Source organism: Talpa occidentalis, unplaced genomic scaffold, assembly GCF_014898055.3.
Source record: "Talpa occidentalis isolate TD23 unplaced genomic scaffold, MPIMG_talOcc4v2.1 talOcc4.10, whole genome shotgun sequence".
Classification (NCBI taxonomy): Eukaryota; Metazoa; Chordata; class Mammalia; order Eulipotyphla; family Talpidae; genus Talpa; species Talpa occidentalis.
Window position 1 is genome coordinate 73,550,445 of NW_023600993.1, and position 15,878 is coordinate 73,566,322.

Genomic DNA, 15,878 nt, shown 5'->3' on the forward strand with positions numbered 1-15,878 from the left:
ATTTTGAATTGTTAATCTTATTACACTATGATTAGAAAACAAGGAGGGTGCGTTTTTGTGCCAAGAAATAGCCTCAGTGCTGAATTTAAAACTTTAATAATAACCTTTTTCTCCAAAATTGAAAAATTAAAATTCTTTCCCCATGACCCCCTCTAATCAGTTCCTAGAGTCTTGGAAAGAAGGCAAGTTCAGTTATTGGGAGGTAGGGTAGAGGGTAGGGAACTACTTTATTTTGCACATCTGAGTTATGACAAGAATTTTTGTCCCTGCCATGAGCACATAAGTAATGAAAAATTACTGTATATGTTCTTAAGTAACAAATAGGAGCTAGATTGGCAAGACAAGTTGAGAGAATCTACTTTCAAATAAGGTCATTCAGATGACCTCTCCAGGAGGTGACATTACAGTTGATAACTCAAGGATGACAACGTATCAGCTGAGAAAAAAAAGCTTCAGTTGGGTAAATTCTGGGAGAGGACAGAATACCAGCATGCTAGCAAGACTGTGAGCCCCTCAGATGCAATTGAAGAAGTTGATCATCTAGATAATCTTGGACTTTATTTTTGCATAGAAGAACTGAAGTGCAGGCCAGAGGTGTGGAGGGGTGAGAAGATTCACCAGAGACAGAGTGGGGAGCAGATAGAACTCAAGCCATTGCAGTGATCGCACTGAGACTTAACCCCTAGGCCCCAGGGAAGCCCTTGGACTTTTTATTTAAATGTTTCAATGGCATATGTACTGGTGAAGACAAAGTCATACCAGAGTAACAAAAAGCAAGCAAATATCGAAACGGGTTTATTTCTCACTCATGTCACCTCAGTAAGACTTGAAAAAGAATCAATAAGGCTGAAACTCAAGATCTTCACTGCAAAAAACTATGCTGAGCAGCCTGTCTAGAATGTTCTTCTCATTATGGTAGAGGGGGAAAAAAAACAGCATTAGTTTTCAAGCTTCTCTTTGAAGTGACATACACCATTTCTGTCCATATAGCACTGTCCAAAGCAAGTTACATGGTCATCTCCAATTCAGAGGAGAAAGGATGTATACTACTCCCCCAGAAAGGAAAGTGTATTATTATCTCTTTGTAAATCTATATACTTCCAGACATGTTAACTAAGTATCAGAGAGGGTTACACCTCTTTTCATAGATTTGTTATTATCAGAAAAATATTTACTTAAGATTTATACTTAGTAATTTGTGCATACATGTTTTCATAAGTGAAATTGTCCATTTCCTCAAATTATACTAAAATAATTCCTTTTATTTTCATGGGTCCTTAATTTAGGGACAAAGTATGAATCTACTTCAGTAGAAAAGGATCTCATCTATGCAATTATAAGGATCATTTATTTCTTTTTTAAGATTTATTTATTTATACAAGCACTGGGTACAGTCAGAAGAGTGGGAGGGTGAGAGAATTCACCAGAGTCAGAGTGGGGAGCAGAACAGACAGACTGATGAAATACAATGCTGAGGGGAGCAGCAGGTGCTGCAGGAGAGGTCTGCGCGCCATGTGGGACCCTCGCTGGTGGCCGGGGATCGAACCGGCATTGCAGAGGCTGCGGGCAGCTTTGCAGCCCAGTGCTCAACTGCTGCGCCACCGGGGAGGCCCCTAGGATCATTTATTTCTTTGGTGAAAAGTCTTGAGCTCAAGGAAGGGTCATTTGACTACAATATCAAGAAACAGAATCCATTGCTAATAATTTACCAGCGTGAATGACAAGGTATACTATCTTGGGACTTCATTTATATTTAAGTTTGTTAGAAATTTCAGAAATGTTCAAGTATTTTCATCTTCCAAACCAATGGGGGCACTTTATTTCTCAAAGTCCTAGAAGTAGGCTAGAATTCTGACAAGAGCTACTTAAATTGGTGTCATTATTCCTTTTAGACCTGAGAATCACTAGTAGAGTTAAATAACATTTAATGACATCTTTGGTTGAAGGGGCAGAAGCGTTGGAGTAAAAACATAAGATTGACAGCTAGAGATGAGAAATTGGATGTAGATGAAAACCTGCATCTGGCAATGCTAGAATCACACCACATTATCTTTACTGTCACTCTGAAGCATTTGTGTTGAGGTTGCCCATTGCAGCATAAGGCTATCCGGTCTACAATTTTTTCTTATCTAACCTTATTTACTGGAAAAATGCTCCTCTAGCACAATAGTTTTAAAAACCTTATTCTCATTTAATTATTAAGTATTGGCTTCATTTGATAAAGGGATTGTCTTCCTTTATTGTCTCCTAGTACAATAAACCTGATAGCATCTCTTTTGTAGAAGCTGGAGGGAATGAAATTTGATGGAGTACAAATTCCCATTTTCCAAAGAACACTCACTGAGTTTTCCCATTGTGAGTTTTGTTAATCCATGGCCAAACTCTAACAATTGTGTAATTCAGTCATAATTCCATCAACAATAGACTGAGGGGGACCACGGCTGCTGTGGCCACGTAGCCAATACAGTGATTGGTTCATGAAAGGTACTCAGAAATGGATGGTGGGATCCAAAGGATACACCATTGTTCATTGAAACACAGGCTTTTTATCTCAACAACTTGAATGCTGCACCTGAGAGGCTCTTGCTAAATTAATCAGTTATCTGTATTCAAATAAAAATTATTCATTGGGATTTATAGCTGCACAGACTACTCTTTAGTTGAATTTTGTAAAACATATTCAAAACATAAACCAGTCTTAGTAAGGGAAGAATATTGATAAGGTAAAGTTGACTTGCAGGGACAATTTTGAACATGGAATTTCAGAACTAAATATATAGTTAAATGAACATTTTGAGTTATTGATAGCCAAGAACAAATTTCATAAAACACAGATAATTCCAGTTTATCCTCTCAAACAGTTTTTATTTGTATTCTGCTCTAACAAATATAGTATGAAGGCAACAGTTGTATAAGTTTCGTAGTGTATGGCACAGATGAAAAGAAACAAACAGATTTAGAAGCAATCCAGCATTTAAATGCCGGTTTAACAAAAGAGGCACGTATTATTCTATTTAGCAGTTTATACCAGTTATCAGAAGACATTTTTTCCCTTGCAAGCAACAGACTACATTTATTTGCATTAAGTAAAAACATATCTGGTCAAGAAAATTACTTTTTTCTGCTTTTCCTTTATATCACAAATGTCAGGGTAAGGCAAATCCTTAATGAATCATATGATAAAAACCCTATTCCCCAAGAAAATATATTGAACATATTCTGCTAACTTTGTTATTTTTCAAAGCAAAGCCGACATGCACCACATACAGAGAAATGTCATTTCAAATCAAGTGCATCAAGCAGAACTGTATTAATTCACAAAGAGGCTTTCAGTGTTTCATAGAAAGATTTACAATTAGCTGCAGTGACTAATATGTGACCCAGTATCACAGACAGTGTTTCGGATGCCTCCTTTGTAAGTTTTTATGAAAGAAGACTTGTCCATCATCTGAATAGTTATCAAGTAGAGGAAAAGCCCCTTTGTGTCTCCTACAACAAGTACCTTTTTAGTTAGAGCTATTATGTTGAAAGCCTTCTTCGATTCTCTATATGCAAACATGACTAATTCAGGGTGAGTTTCCTCTCTCCCTCTTGTAACCTCTCATGCCACATCGCTGACTTAAAGTGTGGTTGGAAATTGACATCCAGAATTCACATGCAGGAGAATCAATAAGCTTTTCAAATTTTCCATTGTACAGTCTGTGCAATGACAGTACCAGTGAAATAAACGTTTCCTGTGCTGAGATCTTCCATCTGGCCCACAGCTAGATTTTTTAATAGTTTACTCTTGAAATGAAAATTAACAAAATTATTTTTTGTAGCATAAAATCTTTTTTTTTAAAAAAGATTTATTTATGCATACACGAACTAGGGTGTAGGCCAGAGATGCGGGGGGTGAGAGGATTTACCAGAGATGGAGTGGGGAGCAGAACAGGCAGATTGACTGAAAAACACTGCTGAGGGGAGCAGCAGGCGAGACAGGAGAGGTTGTCTGTGCCATGTGGATCACCTCCCTGGCCTGGTAGGGATTGAACTCGTGCTGCAGTGGCTGGCAATAACTTGATAGTGCTATGTTTTTAACCCCTGTGCCAACAGGGAGGCCCTGTAGCATAAAATCTTATAGCCAAATAGCAACCAAAATGCATAATGAAGCAAAAAGGAAAATATAATTGAAACATAAAATGAAGTCTAAACAAATTCAGGAATGGGGCTGATGCTAAATGCTACTCATGTACTTACTTTCCTGGATATAAAACTTTACTTGCCCTTTCCTTTGGTTGGGGGCAGAGAATTCACTCCTCCCATTTCTGCCCCAACCATATTTAAAGATTTATTCATGCATACAAGAGCTGGGGTACAGGCCAGAGGTATGGGGGTGAGAAGGTTCACCAGAAACAGTGGGGAACAGAACAGGTGGATTGACTGAAATACACTGTTGAGGTGAGCAGCGGGGCGAGACAGGAGCGGTCTGCTGCGCCATGTGGGTTGCTCCCTGGCTGGCCGGGAATTGAACTTGTGCTGTAGTGGCTGCAGATAGCTTCACAGGTTGCATCTTAACCCTTGCGCCACCAGGGAGGTCCCCAACCACATTTAAAATGAATGAACAGAATGACTATTGAACCATGCTGAGAGCATGAGGATTGAAAACACTTCAATCCTGACAAGCAAGCACGTTAAGGCTCTTTCACCTTGGTCCTGCATCCCTCGCCTTCCTTATGTTGCTTTCCTACTGCATCTCCTCACAGGGCATGAGTTGCATTAGCATTGGGAGTTGCAGGAAAATGTGCTCCTGGCAGATAGCACTTGTCAAGAATGATGGTGACTTTCAATTAAGTCATAAAGATGACATAAGATATAATAGTATTCATAACGCATCATTTCTTGGAGTATTTACAATGAGCCTTTTCCTTGTTTTTTTTTTTTTTTTTTTTTTTTTTTTTAGAAAGCAAGGTCTAATGACAGCAGAGAATATATATGTCACCATATCAAACTGTAGAATAATGGTAGGAGAAATGGCCGTGTCCCAAAACCATGAGGTCATTTAAATATTGCTACTCCTAGGTTTAATGAGATACTTAAAAGATGAAATTTTAAAACATACTACATAAGCAGAAAGATAAGTTGGTAATTATTCCAATACACCAAATAAGTCAACCAGAGAAGCAACACATTAGAAAGGCCAAAACAAATTTACAGGAAGATAAGGAGATAAATTTTCCATAGAGGAAAGGGCAAACCTGATGAATTTTATGGATGATTTTGACAGTGGAATGTCCTTTTATTTTAGAAATACACAATTTGATTCATTGCTTTTCTCCCTCTACTAAGAAAATATATATATATACATAACTTAGAATTCTAAAGTCTTCATAAGGAATGTGGAATTAGGAATACAACTAAAAAAGAATATCATTTTCCACAGAAAAAATAAGACTCAACCCAAGGATACACTGGGAAGAGGCATCTTGCCTTGTGAGGGTTGCTGTTCCTGTGGGCTCTGGGATAGCCATTTGTGCCACTGTCTGACTTCCTCCTGGCCCACTGTGCCTGGAGCATCATGGGTTATTATTACTGCCGTTGCCTTCAAGGCCATAATCAATGGGTTTTCTGGGAGAGGGAAGTAACCATTAAATAAGTCTTGGGCCTTGGCATGAGCAAACTGCCATTTAAAAGCAGACAAGGAAGCCAGAGCTGCAAATAAGACATCTAATTACATTAAAATTCAAATGAGAATCTGTTCTGTGGGTGATCAAACCTTGGGTAAAGACAGGTGTTCTTTTATGGGGGGTGGGCAGGATTTCAAATGGAACCTTTAATAGTCATAGGCATATGCTTGGATCCTAAATGTATCAGCCCCTTGTTACCTTGAATAACTAGAGAAGTACCACCCTTTAAGAGTGTTGTCCCAGAGTGACACCTTATGGGTGGGCTCCATGCTGACACACATAGTAACAATCCCAGAACTAAGTAAGCTCTGCTGAAAGTCAATGTCAAAGACCACACCTGTCAGCTGGGTTTGAGGAAAGAGACCACATGGCTGCCAGGGCCAGCTTCATAGTCCAATCCATACCCTGCTTCTGTATTCCTCACTAACATGGAACAAAATTATACCTTGGAAATCCCTGAAAAAATATTTTCAATTCCTTGTCCTGACATTTTCCAGATGATTTCTCAAGCTTGTGCCAATTTTCTATGCTGCTTATGTTGTCTGTGGATTGTACGGGTTAGGTGATTCCTGAAATTTAGCCTACAGCTTATCAACAATTATCTTCCTTCTCTCTTTTTTTTTTTTTCTTTTTTTGAAGAAATCACTGTAGAACCTGCTCTGTGAAATAAATGAGAAAGCAGACAGGGACCAGGATGCACAAGTGAGTGGTAAACTGTGCCACTGTGACCCTGCAGCAAAATTGTGAGAGAAAAGACAAAAATTACAGGGATAGTGCCTGAAAGATGCATTAACATGGGTACCTCCACCAAATTAAAGGAAACTTCTTTTTCTTTCTTTTTCTTCAGATAAAAAAAAACAAAATGCAGTGGGAGAAATCAGAGCAAAGGATTCCCTGCCCTTCTGTGGGACTTGGCTTCTTCCCCCCACCCCCCCCTCCTCCACAGCAGTGCTGCAGTCTCCCCAACTCCCCTGGGGCCAGGGGAGGCCTGCCATGCTGAGGACTGGCATTTACTTCCATTTCTTTGTTCCTTTGCTTCATTTTGTGCCCCTGCTGAAGATAAGGAGAAACCATTTGTTAGATTAAAGATAAGATGTTTTCATAGGCTTAGCAAAGACTATCTTTTTTTGATGTAGCCATTTAAATGTTTCTCACAACTTAAACAGGCCTAGGAATATATTATTTGACTATCAAAGAACTTGGAATATTTAAGCTGTAATTGCTGGCATGGAGTATCTTTAAACAGCAGATAAATCCCTTCTAATAAATGTATGTCACTTTGAAAATTTGCTTCTACTCTTGGGCACAATTAACTCAACTCTTAAGTAGTTTTAGAAAAACCTAATCTTGTATTGAATCCATGTTCTTGTGAGGCTTGTTCAGATACTCTGGCTTCTAGAATTCAACATAGAAAAAATAATAATTGATATAATGCCAGTTTGCAAATATCATTGATGGTGGTCTCACTGCTTTGAGATCTCACACATTGTTTGCTATGTTTCCCACATGTGAGAAGACCTCAAAGGAGATAGTGTACCTTACTTTTTATTAAAAATAATGAGGTGTATTCTACATATATGGAAATGTACATTTTAAGCGCACCTCAATCTGTTTTGAAAAATACATATGTTTTACCCACACCACTCTCAAGATTTAAAACACCCCCAACACCCTACAGTTTCCCTTACAATTATTAACCCGACTCTTGCTGGAATCAACAATTGATTAGGTTATTATCACTATAAATTACTGCATTTCTATAAGGAGAATAAGAGTAGGTGATCTCTGAAATGCAGACACAGACAAAAGAATTCTGAACGATTCCACTATTGACAATAACCTCTGTAGCTAATATTATGGAGTATTTCCTTATAATATTTTTCTATATTTTTCCTACATATATGCACAATCATATAACTTTAATAATGAAAAATGCAAAAATTAAGAATATTATAGACAACAGTATAACATGTCTAGGAAATATCCACTATTAAGAAATAAGGTGTTAATATTTTTCAAATGTTCTCTTTTCTTTATTGTACTTGCTTATCGATATTTTTTTCTATTTATGGGTAAATTAAATTATAGGTAAATTAGAAGTATTCTCTTCCTCCTCAGAGATTGCAAAATCCTTATAAAAGTGTGAATCAACAACTTGTATGTTTTTTAGACTTTTATAAACATATTTACAAACATGCACACATTCTGACAAGTATTTAGTATTACTTTGATTTGATAAAATATGTATAAATAATACTTTTGTTTTATTCTGCTTTGAACCACCTACCAGTTATTATTACAAACTTACACTGAAAAATAAATTGTGATTTGCCTATGTGTTTACCATATTTCTTGGGTTATAATTGTTTCCCAAGCCCCAGTTTCTTCTGGGTTCAGTTTTCCTTTTACATGAAGCATAATAGAGAAACTAGCACAGAACTTTACATTTATTTTTTTTAATTTTTTACATCATTGTTGATTTTTGAACAATATTTGCTTCCCCCCACCCACTCAGGTGTAGTCCCCATAGAGTTTCCTTCACCAATGCACCTGTGCACCATCACCACAGTCCCATGTGCTCCTCCCTCCATCCCTCTGATCCCTCTCCCGCCTTGCAGTATGTCTCTGATTTATAATTGTCTTTTTTTTTTTTTAAAAAATGGAATTATATGTTTTTATTTATTTATTTATTTATTTTAAAGATTTATTTATTTATTTATTTATACAAGCACTGGGTACAGTCAGAAGCTCAGGAGGGTGAGAGAATTCGCCAGAGCCAGAGTAGGGAGCAGAACAGGCAGAAGGACCGAAGTACACTGCTGAGGGGAGCAGTGGGCGGCAGGAGAGGTCTACGCGCCATGTGGGACCCTCGCCCTGTGGCCGGGGATTGAACCGGTGCTGCATAGGCTGCAGGCAGCTTCGCAACCCAGTGCTCAACCGCTGCGCCACCGGGGAGGCCCTATAATTGTCTTTTTGCTTTGTTGTGTTTTGTACTGTTATTTTTTTACACTGATGTCTTATTTGGTTCTCCTATATTCCTGCTATAAGAGAAACCATCCAATATTTTTTCTTTTTCCTTCTGACTTATTCGCTGAGCATAATTCCTTCTAGCTCCATCCACGTTGCTGTGAATGGCATGAGTTTATCCTTTTTGATTGCTGAATAATATACCATCGTGTATATTATACCACATCTTCTTGATCCAGTTGTCTATTTTTTGGCATTTGGGTTGTTTCTAGGTTTTGCCTATTATAAATAGTGCTGCAGTAAACATAGGGGTACAGGTGTTCTTTTGAATCAATGTTATTGTGTCCTTTGGGTAGATCCCTAGGAATGGAATCACCAGGTCATATGGTAGCTCCATTTTTAGTAAACTGAGGAACCTCCAGACAGCTTTCCATAGTGGTTGGACCAGTTTGCCCTCCCACCAGCAATGTAGGAGAGTTCCTTTTTACCACATCCTCACCAGCATTTGTTGTTGCTAGTTTTATTGATTTGTGCCATTCTTACAGGTGTAAGGTGGTATGTCAACATTGACAATTATTTTTAGCCACATTTTGAGGACTATTGTCTTCTGACCTAAGTTTTTCAGTTGAGAAGCCCACTGCTCATAAAATATTTGCTTCTTTATAGGGTAACTCTTCTTTCTAATTGCTTTGAATGAATTCTTTTCTCCTTGTGTTTGGTATCCTATAATGCCTAAGTGTAGATTTATTTTAAATATGAGTCCTTTTTATGACTTCTTATTCTTCTTTTCACTGAAAATTCGTAACTTCTTTTCTGATAAATTTTCAGTAATTCTCTTTCACATACCATCTACTATCACCTTTTAGCACTCCTATTGAACACAAATACCTTGGTTATTCTTCTGTCCTTTGTTTCTCATGACTTTTATATTAATATATTTTTATTTGCTTTTTCCTTATTATGAATTTTTCATAGTATTGCTCATTTCTTCCAGTTTTATATCTGCTTTTAATCCTTTTTTGTCAAATAAACTTACATTTATAAAATCTTTAAAATTTCATACTCTCAATTTCTCATAGCAAAAATTGTCTTGTGATTTTATTAATTTTCTCATTAATGTTGGAACATTACCATTTGTGTTTTGTAAGTCTTACAATCATAAACTTATCTTCAGAATTCTTTTTTTCTTCTGTAGGAAATTGAAATGATAGTTTCACATTTTCAATTTCCATCTACATTGGGGATAACATTGCTCTACAATTATTAGATTAATTTCTCTGCTCTGCATTATGGTATGACTTTGGATGGCAAATTTCTGTTTCAAACCCATGGTGCATTGGTTTGTCTTTATCACAGAAAGTTTTTTTATTCCCCTATGTAGTACTCTGAGAAGACAAGTGTCCTTGTAATTTCTTGAGCTAGTAGTTCCAGACTTACATATGTAGAAGTATCATTTCCAACTCCTTGTGTTGAGTGGTTCAAAGTTATAGGTGAACATTTGAGTCCATGTCCATAGTTGTAGGGTCTGTCTTTGAAGCAACAACCAATTTGTAGTTCCTGAGGGCTGTTGCTTCTTCTGTTAACCAGACAGTTGCTTTGGCTTTCAAATTTCTCTTCATTTCTGTCACCTTTGCTTTCTTGTCAGCTGAGCTACATATATTAAAATATTTTAGTTACCTCTTATTTTTTAAGTAGTTACATTTGGAGGGGTTCTGCACAATCCCACTATTTCAGTCACCTAATGCTGCACAATAAATCACCTCCAAGCTTAGTGGCTAGAAAATGATTTATCATTTCTCATGATTCTATAACTAGCTAGGCAGTTCATCTGCTCCAGGTGGTATCCACTGGGACGAGAAAATCCAAAGTGACTTTTCTGATTCCAAGATTCTCTCCATGTCCCCCATTCCCCCTAATTCTATAGTATATCCTGAGCATATCAAAAGGTAGTTGGATTCTTACAATTCTAGGATTGCAAAAACTGAAGTTACAAGACTCATAAAGCCCAATCTAGAAGCCACACCGAACCTGCCATGTTTCTCTAGAATCAAAACTTCTGATTCCACATTGATATTTCCATGTTCTCAAGTACTTGTTGAAAAAGTATCTTTATGTATTCAGAATGCTCTACTGTAATTCATTAAATAATTCCCCTCTTATCATTTATGCTATTCTGATTTTTCACAATTATAAATTACACAACACTACTCTTTTTAAAATAGTTGATTAAAAGCTCCCATGCATGGCTTTAACTATAACAGGCTATCAGAATATCAGTTGATTTTTTAAAAATAATTTTTCCCCTATTGGGCCTCCCCAGTGGTGCAATGGCTGAGCACTGGGTTGCGAAGCTGCCCCCAGCCTCTGCAGTGCCAGTTCTATCCCCGGCTGCCAGGTCAGGGTCCCACATGGCATGCAGACCTCTCCTGCCAACCCCTGCTCCCCTCAGCAGTGTACTTCGTCAGTCTGCCTGTTCTGCTCTCCCCTCTGGCTCTGGTGAATTCTCTCACCCTCCCGCACTTCTGACTGTACCCAGTGCTTGTATAAATAAATAAATAAATAAATCTTAAAAAAAAAATAAAATTTTTCCCCTACTACTATCCCTTATGCCTGTTTGACTCTTCCTCTCTCCCCCTTTCACTTAATCTCAGAAACCCCACTTTGTGTCTACTAGTTTTTAACAAGTATTTTGTTTTGTCAAATCATCTGTTATGTAAATGCCTAATATTTTTATCATTCTGACTCTACTCCACAAAATTCCCTCAAGCTCCTTCTATTTTGCTGTAAATGGTAACATTTATCCTTGCTTGTGGCTGAATACTATTTCATTGCTTGGTTTATACCACATTTTTTTTACATAGTTGTTCATTTTAAAACAGTATTTGCTTACCCGACCTCCTCAGGTGTAGTCCCCATGGAATTTCCTTCCACAGTGCACCCGTGCACCATCACCTCAGTCCCCTGTGCTCCTCCCTCCCTCTCTCTGATCCCTCTCCCTCCTCCTCCCCTGCAGTATGTCTCTAATTCAAAATTGTCTGTTTTTGCTTTGATGTGCTTTGTACTGTTATTTTTTTACACTGATGTCTTATTTGGTTCTCATATATTCCTGCTATAAGAGAAGCCATCTGATATTTTTCTTTTTCCTTCTGGCTTATTTTACTGAGCATAATTCCTTCTAGCTCCATCCACGCTGCTGTGCTGGCATGAGTTTATCTTTTTTGATTGCTGAGTAATATTCTTTTATGTATATATACCACATCTTCTTGATTTAGTCATCTATTTTTTGGCATTTGGGTTGTTTCCAGATTTTACCTATTGTAAATAGTGCTGCAATAAACATAGGGGTACAGGTGTTCTTTTGAATCAATGTTATTATGTCCTTTGGGTAGATCCCTAGGAATGGAATTGCTAGGTCATATGGTAGCTCCATTTTTAGTAGACTGAAGGACCTCCAGACAGCTTTCCATAGTGGTTGGACCAGTTTTCACTCCCACCAGCAATGTGGGAGAGTTCCTTTTTCACCACATCCTCACCAGGATTTGTTGTTGCTAGTTTTTTTGATATGTGCCATTCTTACTGGTGTAAGGTGGTATCTCAATGTATACCATTTATTGTTAATCCAGTGCTCCATCTGTGGGCATGTGGGTTGTTTTCATGTCCCAGCTATTGTAAATAATGCTGCAATAAACATTGTAGTGCATATAAGTTTTTGAGTTGATGTTTTCATATTCTGGGAAAGATGTTCAAAAGTGGGATTTCAGGGTCATACAGTATTTCAATTTTACTTTTTTAAGGCAATACCAGATCATTTCCTGCACCTCTTTACATTCCCCCCAACAACATATTATAGTTTCTCTGCATCCTCTTCACAACTTCCCCTTGGGGGTTTATTTGATATGTGTCTTCTTACAGGTGAGAGATGGTACCTGTGGTTTTGATCTGTATCTCTTGTTAACAGTGTTGTTAACAGATGTTGAACACTTCCTATATAGGTATTGGTTTTCTGGATGCATTTGCAATGGAATTATTAATTTCTTTCCATTCACTGTTTGCACTTAAAAGTGCAACAGAATTTTGTGTATTAATTTTATAACCTGCCACCTTGCTTTAGTCATCCTTTGTTTCTAATGGAAACCATTAGACTCCTCTTGAGGTTTTTTTTTTGCTGTTGCTGCTGCTGCTGTTCAGCATTTGTAGTATGTTCTTTCTCTTCATTTTTAGATTTTTTTGAACTGTGATAGGGAACTTCCTTTTCTTGACTTGATAAACTGACTTTATACCCTTCCTATAAGTAGCTAGATATGATCATAGGGTTTTTCTTCAGAGTTTTAGGTGTCTGTTACATCATAGACCAATGCCAGAGGACTGGGGCACTGGTGCAAACAAGGCATAGCAAGTATGCACTGAAGCTCAGCCCCACTAGGCAGCACATTTTCAAATGTCCTATAAAGCTGTGAGTATCTGAGTTGTGTTGTGGGGATCCACCGTGACCCTCTCCTCTAGGCCAACTACTCAGATAAAATGTCTCAACCAACTTCACACCAGTCTAAATCTGTAAACTAGTTGTACAACATATTTACTGCTGTATAGGGATGATAACTGAGAAAGGATTATAAGCCAGGAATTGTTCTCTTTGCCTTTTATGTATGAAGCTTTATCAGTGGGGTGCTCTCTTCTTGCTGTTAATATGTAGGTGCTGCAAACTCTAGTTAATAACAGAATTTTCTTTAAATCTTGACCTTGGCCCCTCTGGGCAGGAATAAGGAAGATATTTCATATATCACAGTCATAGTTGAAAATAATAGCCTCTTCTATAGGGAGATACATGATCTTATCTGGTTCTCTCTACTCTCATTTGGGAGCCACACATTCAAATTGACAATTACCAGTTACACCCCTACTCCTACAGTTGTCAAGCGGTGCACCCTCTGGCTAGATGCACCCCTCTCTCTAGTATAGTCCTTGGGTTATAAAGGCTCCAATGTGGATGTGCACCCCTGAGTTAACAATAGCAGAGAGGTTCCATATGACAGATGCATTCCCTATCATGAGATGTACTGCCCCACTATCAACTCAAACACGATTTAATTATGGTTTTCCCTACCACTTTCCATCTGGCCATTGCTTTTCATTCATACAATAGTCATCTCTTTGTCATTCAGGGGCTGTTGTCTTCATTTAGGTGCAATTTATTTATATATGTTGGGAGATAAACCGGCTTGTCTTCATTCTACTGCCATCTTACCAGACTTTCAACAATAAACTTTCTTGTGTTTTGCCTTTCTACTCTGTAATTCCAATTCCATTTCACTGTATTTAATTTCCTTGAAGATATGTGCATGGAACTACCAGATAATCTGTGCAAATGAAGCTGTATAAATATTTCTGTTGGAATCACTGACATTTCTTGGACCATACTGTTCTCTGCTGTATCTACTATGTTTAGAAAAACACTATTGTTTAGGGATCAGTTTAGGGTGTCAGCAAAGAATTTTATACTTGGAGTATTTGCATTACAATTGATGAATCAAGTGACCCTGTGTAAGTTACTTCTTCCTTGGAATTGAGTGTCTTTAATTTTGAACTTCAAGTTTTGATTTTTATTTGGGTAACAGATTTGTCAAAAGTAATTTGACATTAAGAAAGGAAAACAGATTTGTTCTGGTACTTTCTATGGATATTGATCATACAAGGAAAATAATATCTATAAGAAGAAATTTAGATCAAAACTCTATAGTCCTACAGTCAACAAAAGAGCAAAAGGTAAGATAACAGTGAGCAACTTGCATTTAAATTGTTCAGATTTAGTCTCTTCATTACTTTCTATTGTAAACTTCTCTGTATCCTTTCTGCAGCTTAGCAGGATCATTTTAAATATGTGAACAAGTTTAAGTAAAAAAGAAAAGTTTATAAAACTATGTTTCCATGGGTTTATATTTTTTGAAGCATTATGATATTCATGTATTACACAAATACTATTGTATTTAGTTTTATATGATGTTCAAAACCATTACTGGGAAGACCAGATTCATACTTTAACACATTATCAGGCTTTAATCTGCTGTGATGCAGGAGCTGAAGAGTACGCAACACGGCCTCCTGGGAGAGAAGAAGAAGATGCAGGGACATGGGTGTGCTGGGAGGCAGCAGCATCAATATCAACACACTTGTGTCTTACATGCTTGACCCACAGCTCAATCCACAGGTGTTTTTTTTTTTTTTTCACATTTCAGTATTTTAAGTCAAGAATCAGACTAGTGAGCCTGATTTCTTTTGTTTAATTCTCACCTGCTCTCAAGATATGGAAAAGGGCTACACACCAATCATCATTCTAGATATGTTTTATTTTCTGCTGAGACATTTAGAATGTCAGTGAGAAAAAAGTCCAAAATGTGGTCTGTCCATGCTTTTATTTTTCTGTGCTATTCCCTGAGGCACAGTCAACTCAGCAAATCTTTTTTGCAGACATTCAGGTCCACAGGTGGTGGTGTGAGAAGATAGGGAACAAGGCAGACTGTTTCAGCCTGATCACACTCAAGTGCCTTTATAGTCTTTAGGACAAAGGTTTAGTGTTATGCTTAAAAACAGATATACTTAAACAACTCAATAGGTAGCTTCTGGAAAAGCAATGCTTCAGAATCAGCTTGGGACTGCTAAAATAATTTGATCACTTCAGGAGGCCAGTGAGTGAAATAGATATATATATATATATATTTTTAATGTCTAAGCTCCAAAAACCAGGGTACTGATGATTTGGATATGCTGGGGCTTATCTTTGTTCCTTAAAGATGGTAAGATTCTAGGGGTAATCCTTTCTCCTTATACTGTATTATTTGGTATAAAAAGTTTTAAAGTTTAGCCCATGCCATGCTGTGGGACTTGGCAGAACCCAGGGAAATCTAATATGCCATTTACAAACAGTTCTATGGCCAGTTTAATCAATTGTAAACCCACCATAGGGGCCACTTACCTATTAGTTAATCTTCTTGCTGACTCTCTGTTGGGTCATTTACACTGTCAACCTGACTATTCATTTCAACTGTAACCAGAAAGGAAAAGAAAAATGGTTAGCTATTTATTAAGCCCGGTTCTCTCAAACACATTAAAATGACCTGTGAGTCAATATTGTTCTGGTTTCCTATCTTCCATGTATTTTTTTTTTTAGCTCATGTTCATTCACTTAATATTTGGGGACCAGTATTATAGGTTTTTGGTGGGGTAAGGGAATAGAGGACAGAATTACCT

At 37.5% G+C, this 15,878-nt stretch overlaps 1 protein-coding gene across 3 annotated transcripts in view; it reads right to left on the reverse strand.

Moving 5' to 3' along the window:
• Nucleotides 1–2,804: 2,804 nt before the first annotated feature.
• Nucleotides 2,805–15,878, reverse strand: part of MACROD2 (mono-ADP ribosylhydrolase 2) — a 1,913,210-nt gene continuing 1,900,136 nt past the window's right edge. For 2 of the 3 annotated variants that reach the window (XM_054696174.1, XM_037494392.2), the window contains 2 exons: nucleotides 15,604–15,672; nucleotides 2,805–6,719 (listed from right to left, as the gene is read on the reverse strand). In XM_054696174.1, coding sequence (XP_054552149.1) covers nucleotides 15,611–15,672 — 62 coding nt within the window. In that variant the 3' untranslated portion in view covers nucleotides 2,805–6,719; nucleotides 15,604–15,610. The remainder of the gene's footprint in view (nucleotides 6,720–15,603; nucleotides 15,673–15,878) is intronic. The other variant, XM_054696171.1, reaches the window with a different exon arrangement.